This window comes from Gigantopelta aegis, chromosome 2 (assembly GCF_016097555.1).
Source record: "Gigantopelta aegis isolate Gae_Host chromosome 2, Gae_host_genome, whole genome shotgun sequence".
Classification (NCBI taxonomy): domain Eukaryota; kingdom Metazoa; phylum Mollusca; class Gastropoda; order Neomphalida; family Peltospiridae; genus Gigantopelta; species Gigantopelta aegis.
Window position 1 is genome coordinate 50547825 of NC_054700.1, and position 23753 is coordinate 50571577.

At 33.6% G+C, this 23753-nt stretch overlaps 1 protein-coding gene across 2 annotated transcripts in view; it reads right to left on the minus strand.

Moving 5' to 3' along the window:
* LOC121386723 (dmX-like protein 2) overlaps positions 1-23753 on the minus strand; it is a 158103-nt gene that overhangs the window by 15002 nt on the left and 119348 nt on the right. For both annotated transcript variants that reach the window (XM_041517726.1, XM_041517719.1), the window contains 3 exons: positions 22604-22728; positions 16171-16345; positions 15374-15385 (listed from right to left, as the gene is read on the minus strand). In XM_041517726.1, coding sequence (XP_041373660.1) covers positions 15374-15385; positions 16171-16345; positions 22604-22728 — 312 coding nt within the window. The remainder of the gene's footprint in view (positions 1-15373; positions 15386-16170; positions 16346-22603; positions 22729-23753) is intronic.

Below are 23753 nucleotides of genomic sequence, written 5' to 3' on the forward strand. Positions count from 1 at the left end.
ATAAAAATTTAGGAATAATAAATTTGTTTTCAAACAGGTAGCTAGTTTAGTCATGAAAATGTAAAAATAATTTGATTTAGTCATAAAAATTTAGGAATAATAAATTTGTTTTCAAACATGCCTGTACTGTACAGCTTTCAATTTACAGATCCCATTAAGAAAAAAAGGAAACATTTTATTTAATGACGCACTCAACACATTTTATTTACGGTTATATAGCAACAGACACATGGTTAAGGACCACACAGATATTGATAGAGCAAACCCGCTGTCGCCACTTCATGGGCTACTCTTTCCGATTAGCAGCAAGGGATCTTTTATATGCACCATGCCACAGACAGGGCAGTACATATCACGGCTTTTGATGTACCAGTCATGGTGTACTGGCTAGAATGAGAAATGGCCCAATGGGCCCACAGACGGGTATCGATCCCAGACTGACCGCGCATCAAGCGAGCGCTTTACCACTGGTCTACGTCCCGCCCTGCACAGATCCCATTAAAAATCTTCAAGTCTCTTTAAATGCGACGCCATATAACCGTAAATAAAATGTGTTGAGTGCATCGTTAAATAAAACATTTCCTTCCTTTCCTTTAAATGCATCATATATATACTGGTGTAGCAGGACTGTAGCTAACCGTTTGTAGTTTACAAAATCTTTTTTTGTCTATCCTACCTGTACATGTAAATGATTATAGCCTAAATCTCTTCTCTTTTTTTTGTCACCAACTCCCTTCCCCTCTGTAATTTAAGTTATGTATTGGCAATGGCCAATAGCCATGAGTACATGTATATTAAAATGCTCTGAGTCTTCCTGGCAGTAAGTAGTTCTGTACACTTTAGTCTACAGTATTTAGTGCGTCCCAAAAGCAATCAGTCCACCCTCATTTCTATACATGCGATTCTCATAAAGCAACACATTTACATGTATATTACGTACTATGTTAATTTATATACATATATTTTGAAATACCCTGTTAAAATAATGCATGTTAGTTCGCCTGCAGTAAACTTCAAAATATCTTTTGATATAATTATTTTTAAAAACATTTAAACACACAAGATAACATGTTCTGAAAATTAGATATTACAGCACATGAATATTACAACAACAAAAACACAAACAGCTATGTTGGATACTGCAATATTTGGACAATCATATGTTATGATAGTTCACAATATAATGCCAGCAAACACACTACTATTATCCTGTTTATTTAGACCCAAAGTTTTTTGCAAATGTTACGTTTATTTCCTATTCAATATTTGTTTTCTTTGCATTTACATGAAAACAAACCCAAACCCCCGACAGGTTTTATATACAAATCATCATATAAAATGCACGAAGTTGACTTAATTCCACTTTTTAAAAATCTGTGTGTGTTCGGAATGCACGTTATTTCTCCTATAAATAACTACGGTCATTTGCATATCAAAAGATTGGGATCTGAGGCTATGTGAAGGCCATTATAGCTTGTTTCACTAAATCAAGGTTATTATTGTTTTGCAGTGTGTAACAGCATTGTCTAATCTTTCCGTTAAACATAGATGTAAACAAACAGAACATGTAACCCTTTCTTGTAGGTGCATTATATTTAATCAATTTAGCTAATGTATTATGTATTTTTATTTTATTATATCAATTATATATTAGCATACCATACCTAACCTAACACAACTGAGGTGTAGCACAGTAATAAACACAAATCACCTCACACACCGCAGGAATGTGCTTTCCAAATTTATAAATAAATTTAATGCAGGGCCAGACCCAGAAGACCGGGGGGGGGGGGGGGGGGGGATAAAATGTCAAAGACCACCAACATCAAATAATAATAAAAATGTTATTTAATTTGCCTCTAAATTGGGAACTCATACGTGTGTGTATATATATATATATATATATATATATATACACGTATATACATGTGTATATATAGTATTTATGGTGGTGCTAGGGGCTGGGGTTTGGGGGTGGGGTGTTACATTTGTAATGCGAAAAACCAAAGGGCTATTGTTCGGACTCGTATGGGTTCAACCACTTTTTCATCCTGCAGACACAGCCCTGAATGTCCAAAATACGATAGCATTGCTTGGTCAATAACATCATTATTTCGATCTATGACTGCACGTGCTATTGTAGCAATGTGTAAACCACGTAAAATACAAGTTAGGTAGGGTATATAAATTCATTGAAAATGTATTAGTCGACATTCTTGTTATTGTTATTTGAGGAAAAATATGGGTAAATCGAAAAACACTTCAGTTGATGTAAAATCGTGTATTAAGGACGTTTTCGATTATTTTGAAGATGAATATCAGCACGGTAGACCTAGGTATGCTTCTTATCGAATTGTCGATCGAGTTGCCGCTGCACTTAAAGTTTCGGTTTCAACAGTAAAAAGAACTGTGAAAAATCTAAGCTCTACGAATCCAAGCACAGAAATCACTGTTAAAAAACGCGACCGAAAACTCATCGATTTATTTGATAAAGATGTTATTAGACGACGAGTATACAGATTTTATAGAGAGGGCGAATTACCTACATTACATAAGATTAACGTGGCTTTAAGGGAGGAATGTGGAATCAACATATCCATATCAACTTTACGAAGAACACTCCATGACCTCGATTTTAAATACCAACATGTCTACAACCGGAAAAGTGATTTTTGAGGACGCCAATATATCAGACAGGAGACTGTCCTATCTCCATGAAATATCCAGTTTACGAGAACAGGGGTATTTAATAGTGTATCAAGATGAGACCTGGGTGAATGTCAACCACACAACATCCCACCACTGGACAGATATCCACCCGGGCACAAGTACCGCCAATCACCTGCCGAAATCACACGCTGCTGATCGAGTTCCTAAACTCTGTTCGGTGACTGGGAAGGGAAAAAGACTTATTATTTGTCATGCTGGCTGTGATAAATATGGATTGATAGATGGCTGTGAATTGATCTTTGAGGCTAAAAAAAACAGACGGAGACTATCATGGTGAGATGAATCATGAAAATTTCATCAAATGGTTTGAAGAACAACTTATGCCTTCTCTACCAGAACCTTCTGTTATCGTCATGGATAACGCAAGCTACCACAACAAATTATCTGAGATTACACGATGTCCTGCACTAAACGCTAAAAAGGAAGAAATTCAGTCATGGCTACGAAACAAAAGTATACCTTTTGAGAGTAACATGACAAAGCCAGTTCTTTATTGAACTTGTGAAAAGTAACAAATGTGCAAAGCAATTTGTTACTGATGATATTGCTGAATGCCATGGGCACTTGTGTCTAAGACTGCCGCCAAGACATTCTGAACTCAATCCGATAGAACTGATCTGGAGTCAAGTCAAAGGGCACATAGCTCGTCATAATGATGGTAAAATGACCACAGTGCGGAGAGAACTTGCACATGCATTGAACTCTGTCACACCTACACACTTCTCTGACGCAGTTAAACATGTAATAAAGATCGAAGAAGATTTTAGAAAACAAAATAGTTTTATAAGAAATAAAATACCCCCTGTGATAGTCCCCCTTAACGAAGATAGTGATGAAGAAATGAGTTCGTCGACTGATTAAGTTATTTCTCCATACCCATCAGGAGTATTACTTTAATGTATGCATGAACTCTTTAACACCAAAAACAATTTATTTCCATATCATTCACTATCAAACAACCTAACAACCTATAAACTAATCGACTAGAAATGCATATAGACTACACATACATACGAGAGAAATGTTTATTTAACGACACATTCAACGCATTTGATATACGTTTATGTGGCGTCAGACAAAACGGTTAAGGAGCATTATGACAGTGAGAAAGAAACTCGCTACCGCCATATGGGCCACTGTTTCTGATAAGCAATTTTGATAAGCAATAAGGGACGTTTTATATGCACCATCCCATAGACAGGATAGCACATACCACAGCCTTTATACAACAGTTGTGGTGCACAGGCTGGAACTAGACACAACCCAGGCCAATGTGGGATCGATCAGTCGATCTACCATGAGCGAACGCTTTACCTCTGAGCTACGTCCCACTCCATATACAAAAGAAGCCTCAACTGGGGTTGGGGTTATGCAGAGGGTCACACCTCCACCAATCGCATGCATACCATATTCTTCTCTCTCTCTCTCCCTATAACCATATAACCATAGATTAAAATATGTTGAGTGCGTCGTTACATAAATGACGTCTCTCTCTCTCTCTCTCCCTCCCCCCCCCCCCCCCCCTCCCCTCTCTCCTCTCTCTCTCTCTCTCTCTCTCTCTCTCTCTCTCTCTCTCTCTCTCTCTCTCTCTCTCTCTCTGTATGTCTCTCCCTTCAGCGCATGCACTTGTGTATTCCACAATATAATTATAATATTTGATACATTTTTTTTTTCAAACTGAGGTTTTGTCACTTGAACTCCCCACCTGAATCATGTTTACAGATATTTTCTTAAATATAGGTCATACTACGATTTGTGCAGATAGGATGATAGAACCGAACATTAGTTTGAAACGCACTATAGAATGATGCTTTTGATATGCAAATGACCTTAGTTATTTATAGGAGAAATAACGTGCATTCCGAACACACACAGATTTTTAAAAAGTGGAATTAAGTCAACTTCGTGCATTTTATATGATGATTTGTATATAAAACCTGTCGGGGTTTGGGTTTGTTTTCATGTAAATGCAAAGAAAACAAATATCGAATAGGAAATAAACGTAACATTTGCAAAAAACTTTGGGTCTAAATAATTGAACAGGATAATAGTATTAATAACTACATGACATTGTACAGTATCTGCTTAGGCCTGAAAAACAATGTGTTTCCGGGAACCTGACCCTACCCAGGCTTTCTGCCAGAAAACAAAACAGACCATACATGTATGTGCCCCTGCTAGGTGTTTAAAATCTTTTGAAATTGGACACTTAATTTGAATGTACTTTGACAAGTTTTAAACATCAGCTCTCTTACTATAATTTTTCTAAAAGTTATAAAAAAATTCTATCAATTTCCAAGATTTAGCATACGTAATTTTACCCTTCGTAATCTCTGGCAGAAACCTGACCGTAATTATTTTCAATTTATTAATTTTTATTTTTTATTTATTAATATGTATATGTAGGTGAAAGTAATACATACATTAAGATTTATCTGGACCTGTTGGGGTAAATGTAGTTTAAAAAAGCAGGAAAAAAGCTGATGTACCCCAAAATATTTCGGCATATTTCCTAAAACACACGTTTTTTAGGCCTTACTAGTAATACAAAGAAACCTTCTTAATTAATTAATCACTATATGAAGCAAACACCGTAACATGCATATTTTAAATCCATTAAAAATTGTTTTGTTTTTTAATTTGACCCTTAAAAAGCCACAATATTATTTGTCTAAAATCTTAAAACCCCCTAAATTGACCCATATAAAGCAGTCACTTGCATTAAGAGGTGAGTTTATCAGGTGGTTACTTAAGACAGGTTTGACTACATCATGAATACAAAATAAAAGAAACAGTCTATTTTCAATACAAAACTATATATGTCGGCTTCCTTACACATTTAACAACATAGTATCATTTTTTTTTTTTAAAGTACATTATTAAAGCCTCCCTCGTTAGTTTATTTTAGTAAGCTTAAAACATTACATGTATTCATTACATGGTGTTACGCATGCATTTTGGTTTAAATATTTGCTTTATATATTAATGGAGAAATGTGACTGTACAATTATATGCTGCCTCTAAAGTATTTGGTTTTGATGAACAAAATAACATGTTGGAAGTATGAAAGATGAAAATGACCTTGAAAACCCCCAAATGGTACACTTTGCAAGGCCTGAAAAAGGATGGGGTTATTTTGACTATTATTGTGAGATTGTTAACAGAGAACATTTACAGGACGTGCTTAGAATGACACTAAAATCCAAAATTTCTTTAAAACCCCCAAAACATTGAGGTTTTTTTCCATGGATATGTTTGCAGCATATAATTTAATTTATAACTATATATCCTCATACAGAATTAATAGAGACTGACATTTTATTTTTGTAAAATTCTACAAATTATATATGCATCACATTAGAGAACAGGGGCCTAATTCACAAAGGTCTCTTAGGCTCTGCTAGACAACAAAGCATCATCTTTGCAAGTCTTTTAGCATTGCACTAGTAAGAGATCACAAAGTTGCGAGAGTTTAGTGAATCAGGCCCCAGACACTCGTGGCTAGCTACAATAAAAAGTCATGCTGGTTCATTGGTTAACGTAGCAGGTTCACAATGCATCTGAAGAAACAAGAAACAACTGTAACTACATGTAGCATTATACTAGAAGTACCTCTGGTACATATATACAGAACATCATACATGTTACACATATAGGCTTCTTATTTCTTGCACTGTCTGCTATCAGTGTTTCTGCCAGAAAGAAATTTTTGGGTATGGCGCTATGAAATTGAATGCAACCACAGTCAACAGGGAGTATGGGGGGCCTAGAATGAAAATGGGTCAAGTTTAGGGTTAGGGTTAAGAAAATCATACAGTAATGATAAGAGTAATTAATTTTGTGAAAAAGTTAACTTTAAAAAAATAATAATTTGGGTATGGCGCCATACCTGTTTTACCCTCTGGCAGAAACCCTGGCTATTTGTGTGCAAGAACATACCACTCATACACGTATAATTCATCCGTATGCACATTAAACTCATGCATTAAACAAGAAGTGAAATTAGTGTATGCATGATGTTCTGTATTTGTACATGTAAGTGTTAAATATAATTGTAATTAATATATGGTATTTGTAACAATGTTTAATAATAATATATTTTGTTATTCAGGGGTGGGAATTGGTGAACTGTAAAAAAGAGGAAATCTAGAGGGGTCCCGGAAATTCTTGAAATTCTAGGTTAAAATCTGTGCCATCTGAGACATTTTGGAGGAAAGGATGATAAAATGCGAGGAAATGCAATGTTCCATGAGAAGAAAACAGCTGATCCGAGGAGAATTCTCACCCCTGGTTATTAGGTGTTAAATATATATTTGTGTTAACAGACTTTATTTTGTGGCTATTAGGTGCTAACTACATTGTATGTTAGTATGTGCCAATAGGTATTACATATATATATATATATATATATGGTATTTGTAGCATTATTTAATTTGTGACTATTAGATGTTAAATAAAATTGATAGAATATTTAACACTGTTTCGTCTATTTTGTCGATATTAGATGTTAAATATATAATTATACAGATGTTTTTGTAATATGATTTGATCTGTGGTTATTACATGACTTCAGCATATAAAGGTTCTTAGCCCAGTATTCAGAGGTCTCTTTAAATTTTAAATGTAACCCAACGTATTACAAAAACAGTTTTTTAACCCAATATTTTAAACAGCTGAAATTTCTCCTCCATGTTCAATACATATACACGTAATTCCTATAAGATTACAAAACAATACAATATAATTTTTATTTTTATTTTCTTACGATTATCAGTAGTAGTAGCTACAAGATAAACAATATCTTGCACCAGTATTCTAATCAGCTAATTGAAATCTAGCCTAGTTACAACATAATATTAAAACAATCTAATTGTTGAATAGCCAAGCTACATTTGTGTACATGCACAACACAAAAACTACACTGTGCATCTGTAGTGTAGAAAAGGAGACAGGAATTTCGAGCCATATCACTGAAAGCTCACCAGTCTTAACATGCGTTTGCTTCTATCAAGCACAAACTGTGAAAAGTTAGGATTGTGAATTCCAGGTAGATTTAAACCTTTCACCTGAACCAAGCAAAGCAGCAGCAAAAAGAAGAAAGGAAGATACACAAAGAATACAATTAGTTTTCAATGGAAGAAAAGAAGAAGAAGAGGAATATATACAAAGAATACAATTAGTTTTCAATGGAAGAAAAGAAGAAGAAGAGGAATATATACAAAGAATACAATTAGTTTTCAATAGATGAAAACAATTTCTGAAGAGAAAGGTAAAATGTTTGAAAAGTTCACAATACAATATATATCCTTAATCTTTAATATGTACATGAAGCCATGATTTAAAAAAAAAAAAAAAAAAAAAAAAAATCAAGATTAAGGGTGGTAACTGATTTTCCTTTTTGTGTGGGGCAGGAAAAATAAGACAAAAAATATACAAAAATCTCGAATTGAGAAAAGTCAAAACACTTCATTGCTTTGGTCACAAATTGTACTCAAATGTTTCGGCAGCATCACACTGCTTTCATCAGTGGAATGCAATTCTTTCATTTGTCAACGTACTTAATATCCATCTTTGCTTAGGAATAGCGGTTTAAAAGAATTAACATAGCCTAATTATAGTAGGTGTCACAGATAGCAACCGTATAATGAAAATAACACTGACGAAATGTTTTATTTTAATGACGCACTCAACACATTTTTGTTTATAAATCGATATTTACAGTTATATGAGAGATTGTCACCATGCCATTGGCTATTCTTTTAAAAAATGTTTTAGAAATATCTAAACAATTGTCTTGTAATTGTTAAAATGAATATTGACACAACTGGCAATGGGTGGTAATGCTAGTTTCAGACTATCAATTGTCAATGACAGTTAGCCAACTTGACATTTGCATTGTAATTGTTCCCATTCCCGACCAACGACTGATGTGCTCAGATTAACAACTAATCGGTCGTAGGTGTTGAATACGATTAGAAATGAGTTGTACAGTTTAGAGCACTCAGATTAACAACGGGACAGTCGATAGATCGACGAGTTGGCCAATTCTGTCTTGATAGTTGGAAGTCTTAGCCTAGCATTTAGCAGACAGAAGCTGGTAGTGAATCTGGCTCTGCAATAAATGCCTGGAAACAATAACTTTACAATCAACAGATCATGATTACGAACCTGAGTCAAATATTTCCATGTACAAATTCATGCAAAGGGGGTGGGGGAAGGTGAGGACCATAAACAATGAACATGTACAATAGGAAACAATGCACAATGATGAGTTATGATTAGAGGGAAAAAACCCAAAGACATAAAAATTTGTCAACAGTACATGAATATCACACACAGCATGTTCCCAGCAGAACGATATAAATTAGAAAGATGTAATCTGAAAACATGCAACATGTTAAATGGTCAGGAGAAATAAGAAATGAGGATCAGGCTTCGAAATTAGGTTCAACATGTTTGTGATATGCTGTACACGAATAATCGGACATGTGCTTCTGTAATTATTGTTGGTATAATTTTAAGGGTGCATGTTATCACGCATAACCAATATTTAATTCAGCGGTATATAAAGATTCATCATACCTGAGGGGAACTAAACATGTACTTGTTAAAGGGGTGGAGAAGGGGGGCTGCTAACTATAAAAATCCATATATTATCATGAAAACTACTCTACATTTATACAAATTAAACGAATGCTTTAGTGCATGAGAAAACCAAAATCTAATGATATTCTCAGATAAAATTTTAGGTTTACATCAGTGTAGTGGGAAAAACATTGACTTTACTGTATGAGGTGAACATACATGTAGTTTTATTAAGATAAATTACACTTGTCATATCAACGTAGACTTCTACTAATGTAGCTTAATGAATATCTTACATCAAATGAGATAGATCTCCTTTTGTTTATTTTCGTATTTAGTCTATAACCAGTATTACACAAGTATGTATATCTTTGTATTATGTCTATTACCAGTATTACAACACATGTATATCTTTGTATTGTCTATTACCAGTATTACAACAGAGGTATATCTTTGTATTACATCTATTACCAGTATTACAACACAGGTATATCTTTGTATTACATCTATTACCAGTATTACAACACATGTATATCTTTGTATTACGTCTATTACCAGTATTACAACACTGGTATATCTTTGTATTACGTCTATTACCAGTATTATTACAACACTGGTATATCTTTGTATTACGTCTATTACCAGTATTACACATGTATGTATATCTTTGTATTATGTCTATTACCAGTATTACAACACATGTATATCTTTGTATTACGTCTATTACCAGTATTACACATGTATGTATATCTTTGTATTATGTCTATTACCAGTATTACAACACATGTATATCTTTGTATTGTCTATTACCAGTATTACAACAGAGGTATATCTTTGTATTACATCTATTACCAGTATTACAACAGAGGTATATCTTTGTATTACATCTATTACCAGTATTACAACACATGTATATCTTTGTATTACGTCTATTACCAGTATTACAACACATGTATATCTTTGTATTACATCTATTACCAGTATTACAACACTGGTATATCTTTGTATTACATCTATTACCAGTATTACAACAGATGTATATCTTTGTATTACACCTATTACAACACTGGTATATCTTTGTATTACATCTATTACCAGTATTACAACACTGGTATATCTTTGTATTACATCTATTACCAGTATTACAACACATGTATATCTTTGTATTACGTCTATTACCAGTATTACACAATGTCATGTATATCAATGTCAAGAGTATGAGAAGATAGCACACAGCAACCCATGAACCCATGAAAAAAGCCAAACCCAAAGAGAATGTGTAGAATTGTGTAGTTATTAGAAATTTCGAAGCCTGAAGGACTGGAAACACAAGATGACAGAGCATTCATGCTCACCGGTTTGGCAAGTGGTTTCTGGTGCTGCAACATTAAATAGGTTGTTATGCACTATTCAGCATCTTCAGTTGGTAATATGCAACAAGTAGCACAGATTATTATAAAACATTAGCATCTTCAGTTGTAATATGCAACATATAGCAGAAATTATTATATAACATTAGCATCTTCAGTTGGTAATATGCAACATATAGCAGAAAATATTATATAATATTAGCATCTTCAGTTGTAATATGCAACATATAGCACAGATTATTAAATAACATGAGTATCTTCAGTTGTACCGGTAATACAGATTATTCAGTGTCCGAAATAAGCATTTGTCCGTTTGTCCTGACAAGTGAAAATCTGCTCAGACAAACAAAATTGACATCAGTGGTTATCCAGTGGACAGGCAATTAAACTGTATGATGTTTGATTTTGAGCAACCAAACACACTGTCATTGCATTTAAATAAAACTAACAACTCATTTGGACAAGTGAAAATATTGGTGGACAAATAGATTTCTAGATGCACTTGTCCGGTGGACTATAGTAACAAATTCTACTTATTTCTATCACTGTTATTATATAACCTGAGTATCTTCAGTTGGTAATACATGTATGCCACAGTTAGCACAATCAGCATGTCTTAATTATTACTCTTAAACCCACTCCTCTATCAAATTTGCTTGTTATAGTCTACCCCCATGCTAAAATTCCTGCACACGCGCCTGAAACACACCATATTTGGTTAAAATACACAAAAATCAGTTTCTAATGTCCTTTCCATGACCCGTTTTACATAATGATGTCCCAGTTGACATGTATGTGATGACATTTTCTGAGGTTTATCAAAGGATAACATTACGTTTTACTGTGACGTTGTCCCATCACAATAGTTAATGAATGAAATATTTTATTTAACACCGCACTCAACACATTTTATTTATGGTTATGTTATGATGAATCAAAATTCTGAATATCATTATAAGTCACTGAGGCTTGGGGCAATATTCACAGCATTTAAAAAAAGAAGAAGTTTGTTTTGTTTAATGACACCACTGGAGCACATTGATTAATTAATCATAGGCTATTGGATGTCAAACATTTTATAATTCTGACTCGTAGTCATCAGAGGAAACCCGCTACATTTTTCCTAATGCAGAAAGAGATCTTTTATATGCACTTTCCCACAGACAGGAAAGCACATACCACAGCCTTTGTCCAGTTGTGGTGCACTGGTTGGAATGAGAAAAAAAAGTGGTTAGTGAGAAAGAAGAGGGTGTAGTGGCCTTACACCTACCCATCGAGCCCTTAAGAACTCGCTCTGGGTTAGAGCTGGTACCGGGCTGTGAGCCCTGTACATACCAGCCTGTAGTCCAATGGCGTAACCACTGCCCCACTGAGGCCGGTGATTTCAGTCAAAGAAGCTGATGCCCAGTGACAATGTTATCTTATTAATTGGAATGCTACTATCACTTGCTTTTTTTTATCATTTAATAAATGGACTTATTATATAACATTCATATAACATTTAGTGTTGAGGGCCATTTCGTGGTAATGATTTAAGCCAGGACGTGACATTCTGACTCTTACGATCTCCTTCACTAAAAATTATTTTAAAATTGAAATGCAGTTTTATCATTTATAGACTCATTACATATAGTAGTACAAGCATGTCAGGCCTAATTTTGTTTTTTATAAAAAAAAAAACTTATAAAGTGAAAAGTAAAATGTGCCAGGACGTGACGAAAATGGACATAACTTTTTAACACTGCAGTCAATTCCAAAACTCTGCTCTCCTGATATAATGTTTGCTTATTGAAATACACTGTTTAACACAATATCCAGTCTATTTCTAAATGCTGTATAGCAATTTACTAAAAAAATATTCTTTATAATGTAACATTTACTTTTTAAAATTTCAGTTGGAGCTAGGACGTGACGAGCAAGGACGTGACTTTTTGTCCAGTTCACTTATACAACTAATAAATGATATGTATATCAAATACTAATAATGAAACACTGTTAGTTTATGAAATCAATGATATTTACTTGTTTTAAGTGGTTTTATCATAAAAATAAGTGCATAAAATCCTAATTAATTGAACTGTCATTGTGCAAAAAAACCATTCTCATACAATATTCATATAATATACTATTATAACCAGAAATCATACCAACTGTCAACAAGATTATTTATCCTGATGTTGCTAAGTCTGGTTATTTTTGTTTTACCATTACAATACATGTACAAACTAAAAAGATAAAGTATAGGTACAAAAACGTTTTCATTGGCTACAGCATTAACTTTTGCATTTAGCTCAACAATGATTGTACAAATGTAGCTACATTTCTCATAAATCACATGTCCTGCATCAGTAGAGTTTCATTTATAGTTCTATCTATGAATGTTCACCTCAATGCATGTCAAAATTTGTTTTTCAACTTTATTATTTTAAAATTTTAATTTAATTGTTTGATGTTTAATTTTTAAAAATGTTTTAAAAACATTTTTAACATGCAGATGCACTATCAATGATACTGAATATGTTTATGGTAGGCAAGACATTTAAGTATGTAGAATTCTTGATTGCAATTTATCAATATTTTAGAATTAATATATTATATTTTACCTTTTGTTGGTATTTTTATGATCATCTGATTTAATTGGAATTCAAAATATGAACCCAAGTCAGTAAAGAAATTATAGCTTTTGGACAGTTTCTTCTTTCTGTTCATCATTATCTGATAGGCCAAACTGTCAAAAATGTATATTAATATAAACTGTAACAGTGTTGATGGTTGACAATACTAGTCAATAGCAAAAATCTCAACAACACAATTTATTTGAATTCCCCCCAACCCAAGTTTTATCTTCAACATGTATCTTAATCAAAGAAAGAAATGTTTTATTTAACGACGCACTCAACACATTTTATTTACGGTTATATGGCGTCAGACATATGGTTAAGGACCACACAGATATTGAGAGGAAACGCGCTGTCGCCACTACATGGACTACTCTTTCCGATTAGCAGCAAGGGATCTTTTATTTGCACTTCCCACAGGCAGGATAGCACAAACCATGGCCTTTGTTGAACCAGTTATGGATCACTGGTCGGTGCAAGTGGTTTACACTTACCCATTGAGCATTGTGGAGCACTCACTCAGGGTTTGGAGTCGGTATCTGGATTAAAAATCCCATGCCTCGACTGGGATCCGAACCCAGTACCTACCAGCCTGTAGACTGATGGCCTAACCACGATGCCACGAGGACGGTGTATGTATCTTAATCAATTACAACATTCACTGAAGGAATGTTAGTTTATATATTCCAATTCATGTTTGGATACCTGTATCTGCCAAGGAATAAAGATTTTAGCAGCACATTGTATTTGAACAATTCTTTGACACAATATTTATTGTACATGTACATGTATGTGTACACCAGTTTGGATTCACATTTGGTATAAATACAATATTCTTTAAATTGGTGGATTATCAATAATTCACTGTTTGGTCAAAATATAGCAGCATAGAATTAACTGATAATAGTATTTTTGTATCAACATAAATCTATGTTAAATATTTGAACATGCTTCCCCGAACGTCAGTTTTTCTGTTTCTGATTATTGATGGTGAGGGCAAAAATATTGAAAATAAAAGTAATTTCTTTTAGGTGCATTATCTAGTCAGTTTTGCCGATTTCTCGATATAGAGAGATTTAATACATTTTTAATCTTTACTAAATTTAACCTGCCATCTTGAATGTCACGTCCTGGCTCAAAGTTTGAGGTGGTTATTTTAATCATTTAATACAACCAGTCATCATTATACCTTTTATTTATACTTGGAACGCTGAGAAGGAGGAGAATTAAAATGATTTTTATTTATGAAAAATAGTTTTTAAATAAAACTAATTTTTATATGTCAAATCAGCCAGGACGTGACATTATATATTTTGAAAAATAATTTAATATACTAATTATGATATGAAAGAAAGCAAAGTAGTATTTTCATATGTAGTATATTTTAGATATGATGTCCTGATACCTAACTTTTAATATTGACATAACAGTAATGAAATATTACAAAAAAACCCAAATGTCACGTCCTGGCTTACAAAATTTTTTTTTCAAATTAAACCGTCATTAAAACCCATAAAACATAAGTAAATTGGCAATAAAAGTATATTTGTTTAATGTTAAGGGTGTTAACTGTAAGTTATAATAAAAACTTAGTTTAAAAGATCATTTTGAAATTTCCACACCCATGGACCAAATACCATGGAATGGCCCTGAAATATCTTAAAATATCAGTGAAATAAAAGTGTTACCAATCACTGTAGAAAGTGTTATCTTCACTGTAAGAAAGCCGGAAGAATTTTGCTGCTGGCATTTTAAAAACAAAGGTAAACTGCCAAAAGTTATATAATAAATAGAAAATGTCATGTTTTTGTCAAATATGATTTATATTTCATCTCAGTGAAGTTTGCAATCATATCATATTGTGAGATATGATTGCAAACTTCACTTGATGAGATATAAATCATATTTGACAAAAAACATAAAATATCCTCTATATAGATTCTGTTATATATTAAATATTCTCTTTATATATTTGGTTGTTAGTTTAATATATAAATATTATTATATTATATGACTGAATGTTAGTGAGAAAGTGGCCACAGACCAATACAATCCTTAGATTTTGCTTACCTCTTTGGACCCCTGTGACCATAATATAATAAAACAGAGGTCAATTAATAGGAAATTCATCACATCCACTCTTTTAATAGTATGCCGTACACATAAATATCAACTCAGAATGTTACTTACAACATAACTGGCTGTTATGTGTCAGATCTGTGGTAAATGTTAACACAATTTAATTTTAATGTTCTACTGTGTAAAGGTAAAGAGTATGCAACAAGAAACCCTTGAAATACCCTTTAATGCATAAACTGCCCTCCCCACCAGCTATACATCTTTTTATATGACTTTCCAACAGATGGAGAGCAAATGCTATAATTTTGAGTTACCTACAAATACTATGATGTTGAGTTACCTGCAAATGCTATGATTTTGAGTTACCTACAAATGCTATGATGTTGAGTTACCTACAAATGCTATGATGTTGAGTTACCCTACACATGCTATGATTTTGAGTTACCTACAAACCTGCTATGATCGTGAGAGTTACCTACAAATGCTATGATCGTGATAGTTACCATTGATTGGAAGATAGAAAAAAAACCCAAAAGCTTAATAGGACACCATGTGTTATTCCCAACATAATTTAACTGAGTTAGTACACATTTTGCATGAACTGTTATTTAAAAAGACAGGGGGAAAAACATAGAAAAAAAAAAGAGTAAAATATTACCATCATTTTAGCTTTGGTGCATTGAAGACAAAAACAAGAAAAGTAACCAATTCAGAATATGTCAATGTCACATTTACCAAGTGAATACTTTTTTATCAACTGTTATAAAGTAACAGTAAAAGGCACCTACCACAGATGATCCTCGCCCTGTCTGGTAGAAGGAAGAGCTGGTGTGGAATGACTGGGGGGTGCTGGGGTAGTAGGGGGTTCCTGGTGTCTGGGTCCCACTGTATGTCTGCTGGGGATTGTCTTGTGGAGTCTGGACAACCATGAACTCGGGCGAATCTTGTGGTGTCGGGTTGGGACTGAATAACAAATAGCAACAAGTCCAGCATTAACAGGTATATGGTCCCCTAACAGGTATGTGCATAAGTCAAACTGACATCGCAAAAACATGAGCCTTTACCATATGTAAACAAACAAAGCATTTTTTTGGGTTAAAATTCTGTTTTAAACAACAACTCAGCACATTTTAAACAGTGAATATTTTGTGACCAATACATGGTTACTGTGTCACTTGGTCTAGATGATCCATGCCCCGTCTGGTAGAAAGAAGAACTGGCTTGGAAACCTGATGCCACCACATATGCTATTCCTACTTAAATGCAACAAATGATCTTTCATATTACTTTGTAGAACATAACTTACCTATGATATCCATGTCATAAACCCATGTGATAATTTAGTGTATTAACCCGGTTAATAATGGTATGCAAATTTCAAGGTATATCATACTATATGCAAATTTTCAAGGTCTCTAGGTAATAACGTTTTGCTGTGAATGGGTCATTTGTTTGAAAGCCATTAAGACCTGTATACCTGAGCATACTGTTTTCATAAGATTTAGTTATAGTGCATGACATCAAAGTAATTTGTGCAAATTGTGATGACATCATATTATCGATGGAGGTGACCTTAGTACTGTAACTGACTAAATATCAAATGAAAATGTTATTTTAGAAGTGTTATAGGATAAATAGAATTAGCTACTTGTGTTTTTTATTATGCAAAATATCAACCTCGTCTAGTTAATGGTATTTGTCTCAGCAGAGCCTCTACAAATACCGATCAACATAGACTCGGTTGATATTTTCCATATTAAAAAAACACTCGTGACAAATCCTCTATTTAGCACATATTTTAATCAGTAGAAGGGGTACTTACAACAATCGTACAATTTCTTTATGAAAACGCTGTAAAGCTTTCATGTGCCAACTGTAATGCTGACTACATGTGATCTTATTTCAACGATACATGTAACAACAGCAGTTTAACAATGCATGGGGACGGGGGATGGGAACTCGTTTTACGTGCCCATATCCACTTAAGGTTCAGGCACACCCATCCCAGGCTTGGCCTCTGACTTTGTCAGTGTCCAATTCTGGGACAGGAAGGGGGATGTGGGTGTTGAAAAATGAAAGGGACAATTTTGAAATTTAGATATTAATGCCTAATAAGTATATAAAATGGAAGATACGGTGGTTAAATAATTTAAAGACGCCTAAAAATGTATTATTGTAATAAATTATATTAGTTGGTGCATTTTTCAGTCAGGCTGCTATAAACAGTATATTTCAAAATAATATTAACTTTAATATATTAAAATATTTATATAATTTAAAGCACTGGAGGAAATGTTACCAAAGGGGTGTGCCTTGTGCCCAGTCTGGTGTATGCTCAAACACCCAAGGTCGCCGGACCGGATTTCAATGGGAGGGGTGTACCGAAAAGGGGGGGGGGGGAGGGGAAGAGGGGTGTACTGAAAGGGGGGGGGGGGGGTGAAAGGCCTCCTACCAAGCATCCTATTGACCAGGACTGCCTACGCCCTAACGCACCCTTTCACGGCGTTGCTCCCCCATCCCGTCCATCCCAGGGTTATCCATGCAGCATTTATGGGTACCGATATTTAGATGTTAATGAAGAAGCTAGGTTGGGATAAGGGAAGAAGTGACAGGATAGGGTAAGAGGGAATGATGATGTTGGTGACCAGTCCGCCATCCATCCTCTGGAGATTGTTGGTGAGTGAACGTATGTTGATAGATGTTTCAGAATGCATGGAATCGACCCTTATGGCTTACTTAAGTTATAAACCACTTCAGATCTACAGTAAATGTTCATTGTAACTGATGACCTACATCATCAAACAGGAAAACATTAAGATAGGTTTTTATTATGCTAGTAGCAGTATAGGTAGTACTAAACCAAATAACTTCCAGCTAGGTCAAAGTTCGAGGTGCACCCAACTTTTGATAGAGAAGTGAATACCACAAGTCCTGTGACTGGTGATAAATGTGTGTTGGTTGTAAAAAAAAAAGAAGTTTCATACGGGCAAAAAATGTATGCAATTTTATTTCATCTAGTACCACTGTGTAAAGTAGCCATGTGCTTCAAACATGTATGGGGAACCTGTAAAAAAAAAAAAGAGTACTCGAATAGACACTACCCGTTATCTCAGAAATGAGCATATCCGTGGTGTTTATGTCAATTGATACGCTGCAGGTAGGAGTTTTAGCCACATATGTTACTATTGTCGTCTATGGGATTTGATTTGGTAGTATAGACCCTATAATAATTCTTTTCTTACGTCCTAAACTATTCTATATTGTATTTTGTCTAATTGGTAAACTACATGTATGACCCATGACATCACTTACTTCCTAATACATTCTATATCGTGCTTTGGGTAACAGAGTAATGATGTTTCATCACTTATACTTCCTAATACATTCTATATCGTGCTTTGGGTAACAGAGTAATGACGTTTCATCACTTATTTCCTAATACATTCTATATCGTGCTTTGGGTAACAGAGTAATGACGTTTCATCACTTATACTTCCTAATACATTCTATATCGTGCTTTGGGTAACAGAGTAATTTCATCACTTATACTTCCTAATACATTCTATATCGTGCTTTGGGTAACAGAGTAATGACGTTTCATCACTTATACTTCCTAATATATTCAATATTGTGCTTTGGGTAACAGAGTAATGACGTTTCATCACTTATACTTCCTAATACATTCTATATCGTGCTTTGGGTAACAGAGTAATGACGTTTCATCACTTATACTTCCTAATACATTCTATATCGTGCTTTGGGTAACAGAGTAATTTCATCACTTATACTTCCTAATACATTCTATATAGTGCTTTGGGTAACAGAGTAATGACGTTTCATCACTTATACTTCCTAATACATTCTATATCGTGCTTTGGGTAACAGAGTAATGACGTTTCATCACTTATACTTCCTAATACATTCTATATCGTGCTTTGGGTAACAGAGTAATGACGTTTCATCACTTATACTTCCTAATACATTCTATATCGTGCTTTGGGTAACAGAGTAATGACGTTTCATCACTTATACTTCCTAATACATTCTATATCGTGCTTTGGGTAACAGAGTAATGATGTTTCATCACTTATACTTCCTAATATATTCAATATTGTGCTTTGGGTAACAGAGTAATGACGTTTCATCACTTATACTTCCTAATACATTCTATATCGTGTTTTGGGTAACAGAGTAATGACGTTTCATCACTTATACTTCCTAATACATTCTATATCGTGTTTTGGGTAACAGAGTAATGACGTTTCATCACTTACTTCCTAATACATTCTATATCGTGCTTTGGGTAACAGAGTAATGACGTTTCATCACTTATACTTCCTAATACATTCTATATCGTGCTTTGGGTAACAGAGTAATGATGTTTCATCACTTATACTTCCTAATACATTCTATATCGTGTTTTGGGTAACAGAGTAATGACGTTTCATCACTTATACTTCCTAATATATTCAATATTGTGCTTTGGGTAACAGAGTAATGACGTTTCATCACTTATACTTCCTAATACATTCTATATCGTGTTTTGGGTAACAGAGTAATGATGTTTCATCACTTATACTTCCTAATATATTCAATATTGTGCTTTGGGTAACAGAGTAATGACGTTTCATCACTTATACTTCCTAATACATTCTATATCGTGTTTTGGGTAACAGAGTAATGACGTTTCATCACTTATACTTCCTAATACATTCTATATCGTGTTTTGGGTAACAGAGTAATGACGTTTCATCACTTACTTCCTAATACATTCTATATCGTGCTTTGGGTAACAGAGTAATGACGTTTCATCACTTATACTTCCTAATACATTCTATATCGTGCTTTGGGTAACAGAGTAATTTCATCACTTATACTTCCTAATACATTCTATATCGTGCTTTGGGTAACAGAGTAATGATGTTTCATCACTTATACTTCCTAATACATTCTATATCGTGCTTTGGGTAACAGAGTAATGATGTTTCATCACTTATACTTCCTAATACATTCTATATCGTGTTTTGGGTAACAGAGTAATGACGTTTCATCACTTATACTTCCTAATATATTCAATATTGTGCTTTGGGTAACAGAGTAATGACGTTTCATCACTTATACTTCCTAATACATTCTATATCGTGTTTTGGGTAACAGAGTAATGACGTTTCATCACTTATACTTCCTAATATATTCAATATTGTGCTTTGGGTAACAGAGTAATGACGTTTCATCACTTATACTTCCTAATACATTCTATATCGTGTTTTGGGTAACAGAGTAATGACGTTTCATCACTTATACTTCCTAATACATTCAATATCGTGCTTTGGGTAACAGAGTAATGACGTTTCATCACTTATACTTCCTAATACATTCTATACCGTGCTTTGGGTAACAGAGTAATGACGTTTCATCACTTATACTTCCTAATACATTCTATATCGTGCTTTGGGTAACAGAGTAATGACGTTTCATCACTTATACTTCCTAATACATTCTATATCGTGCTTTGGGTAACAGAGTAATGATGTTTCATCACTTATACTTCCTAATACATTCTATAGCGTGCTTTGGGTAACAGAGTAATGACGTTTCATCACTTATACTTCCTAATACATTCTATATCGTGCTTTGGGTAACAGAGTAATTTCATCACTTATACTTCCTAATACATTCTATACCGTGCTTTGGGTAACAGAGTAATGACGTTTCATCACTTATACTTCCTAATACATTCTATATCGTGCTTTGGGTAACAGAGTAATGACGTTTCATCACTTATACTTCCTAATACATTCTATATCGTGCTTTGGGTAACAGAGTAATGACGTTTCATCACTTATACTTCCTAATACATTCTATATCGTGCTTTGGGTAACAGAGTAATGACGTTTCATCACTTATACTTCCTAATACATTCTATATAGTGCTTTGGGTAACAGAGTAATGACGTTTCATCACTTATACTTCCTAATACATTCTATATCGTGCTTTGGGTAACAGAGTAATGATGTTTCATCACTTATACTTCCTAATACATTCTATATCGTGTTTTGGGTAACAGAGTAATGACGTTTCATCACTTATACTTCCTAATACATTCTATATCGTGCTTTGGGTAACAGAGTAATGACGTTTCATCACTTATACTTCCTAATACATTCTATATCGTGCTTTGGGTAACAGAGTAATGACGTTTCATCACTTATACTTCCTAATATATTCAATATTGTGCTTTGGGTAACAGAGTAATGACGTTTCATCACTTATACTTCCTAATACATTCTATATCGTGTTTGGGTAACAGAGTAATGATGTTTCATCACTTGGGTAACAGAGTAATGACGTTTCATCACTTATACTTCCTAATACATTCTATATCGTGCTTTGGGTAACAGAGTAATGACGTTTCATCACTTATACTTCCTAATACATTCTATATCGTGCTTTGGGTAACAGAGTAATGACGTTTCATCACTTATACTTCCTAATACATTCTATATCGTGCTTTGGGTAACAGAGTAATGACGTTTCATCACTTATACTTCCTAATACATTCTATATCGTGCTTTGGGTAACAGAGTAATGACGTTTCATCACTTATACTTCCTAATACATTCTATAGCGTGCTTTGGGTAACAGAGTAATGACGTTTCATCACTTATACTTCCTAATACATTCTATATCGTGCTTTGGGTAACAGAGTAATTTCATCACTTATACTTCCTAATACATTCTATACCGTGCTTTGGGTAACAGAGTAATGACGTTTCATCACTTATACTTCCTAATACATTCTATAGCGTGCTTTGGGTAACAGAGTAATGACGTTTCATCACTTATACTTCCTAATACATTCTATATCGTGCTTTGGGTAACAGAGTAATGACGTTTCATCACTTATACTTCCTAATACATTCTATATCGTGCTTTGGGTAACAGAGTAATGACGTTTCATCACTTATACTTCCTAATACATTCTATATCGTGCTTTGGGTAACAGAGTAATTTCATCACTTATACTTCCTAATACATTCTATATCGTGCTTTGGGTAACAGAGTAATGACGTTTCATCACTTATACTTCCTAATACATTCTATATCGTGCTTTGGGTAACAGAGTAATGATGTTTCATCACTTATACTTCCTAATACATTCTATATCGTGCTTTGGGTAACAAACGCAAAATGTAAACTATGACACAGGACATCACTTACTTCCTAATACATTCTATATCGTACTCCGTTTCATCTTCGAGCCAGAGAGGTGGATGAAGTATGGCGCCGATGTCCAACTCAACTAGCTCTTTTTGAGTTGCCAAGGCGATGCAGTTGAAGTTTGCCTGCAAATGAAGCAGAAAATCTTATATAACTATTAAAAAAAAATGTATCTACTAAAATATATGGATGCAATGATATACTTGTATATTATATAACATTCTGGCATAGTACTAATACATGTTTGTAATAAAAATTACTTCACTGAACAATTAAATTCTTTGTAGAATACTTTCAAATACTTGAAGTAAATGTAATATGTAACAATATTATTTTCAATTATTATACCAATGTGAAAACAGTTTGCATTTTTTCTTTCTTTCTTTTTTAAATTAAATGTAATAAGCAAAAATAGTAAAAATAATTAATAAAGAAAATTCATACATTAAAGACTGATTTACAAATTATAAAATAAAACAAACAAAAATTCCAAACCATAAAAATATTGTTTACATATAGGCTTATAGGACATCTATTACAACAAATGTTTAGTCTGTATACATATGCATGAACCAGTTGTTGGTGGGTTTTTTCCTTTTATATGTATTTATTTATTTATTTATTTATTTATTTATTAGTATTATATATATTTTTTACACATACAACCAAATGAAGGATGAAAATAAACAACATCTAATAACCATAAAAACTAAAATAACATAAGAAACATTACAGAAAAGGTACAACATTTAAATACATTTAACTTCCAATAAAGCATTGCAAATAATGTAATTTAATATTATTTTTCTCAAATCAATTGATTTAAAAACATTTTCCCAACTAATATCAAATATGAAAATAAAACATTTAATAAAATTTGGTGTGATGATCATAAAACTTGGTGATCATAAAACTTGGTGTGAAGGACAAAGGTGTGACCTGACCTGTATATTAAAACAGATGGAATGACAGAGGGATGGACAGACCAATATATAAATAAATATGATAAAAGTGACAGATGAACTGTCATAGAAGAATCTTAAATACAACATGTAAATTAATTACAGTAGCCAAAATACAGGATTAGTACTTTAGATGTATTTAAATTAACCATATTCTATGACATACATTGTTTGTGTACCATACTGTA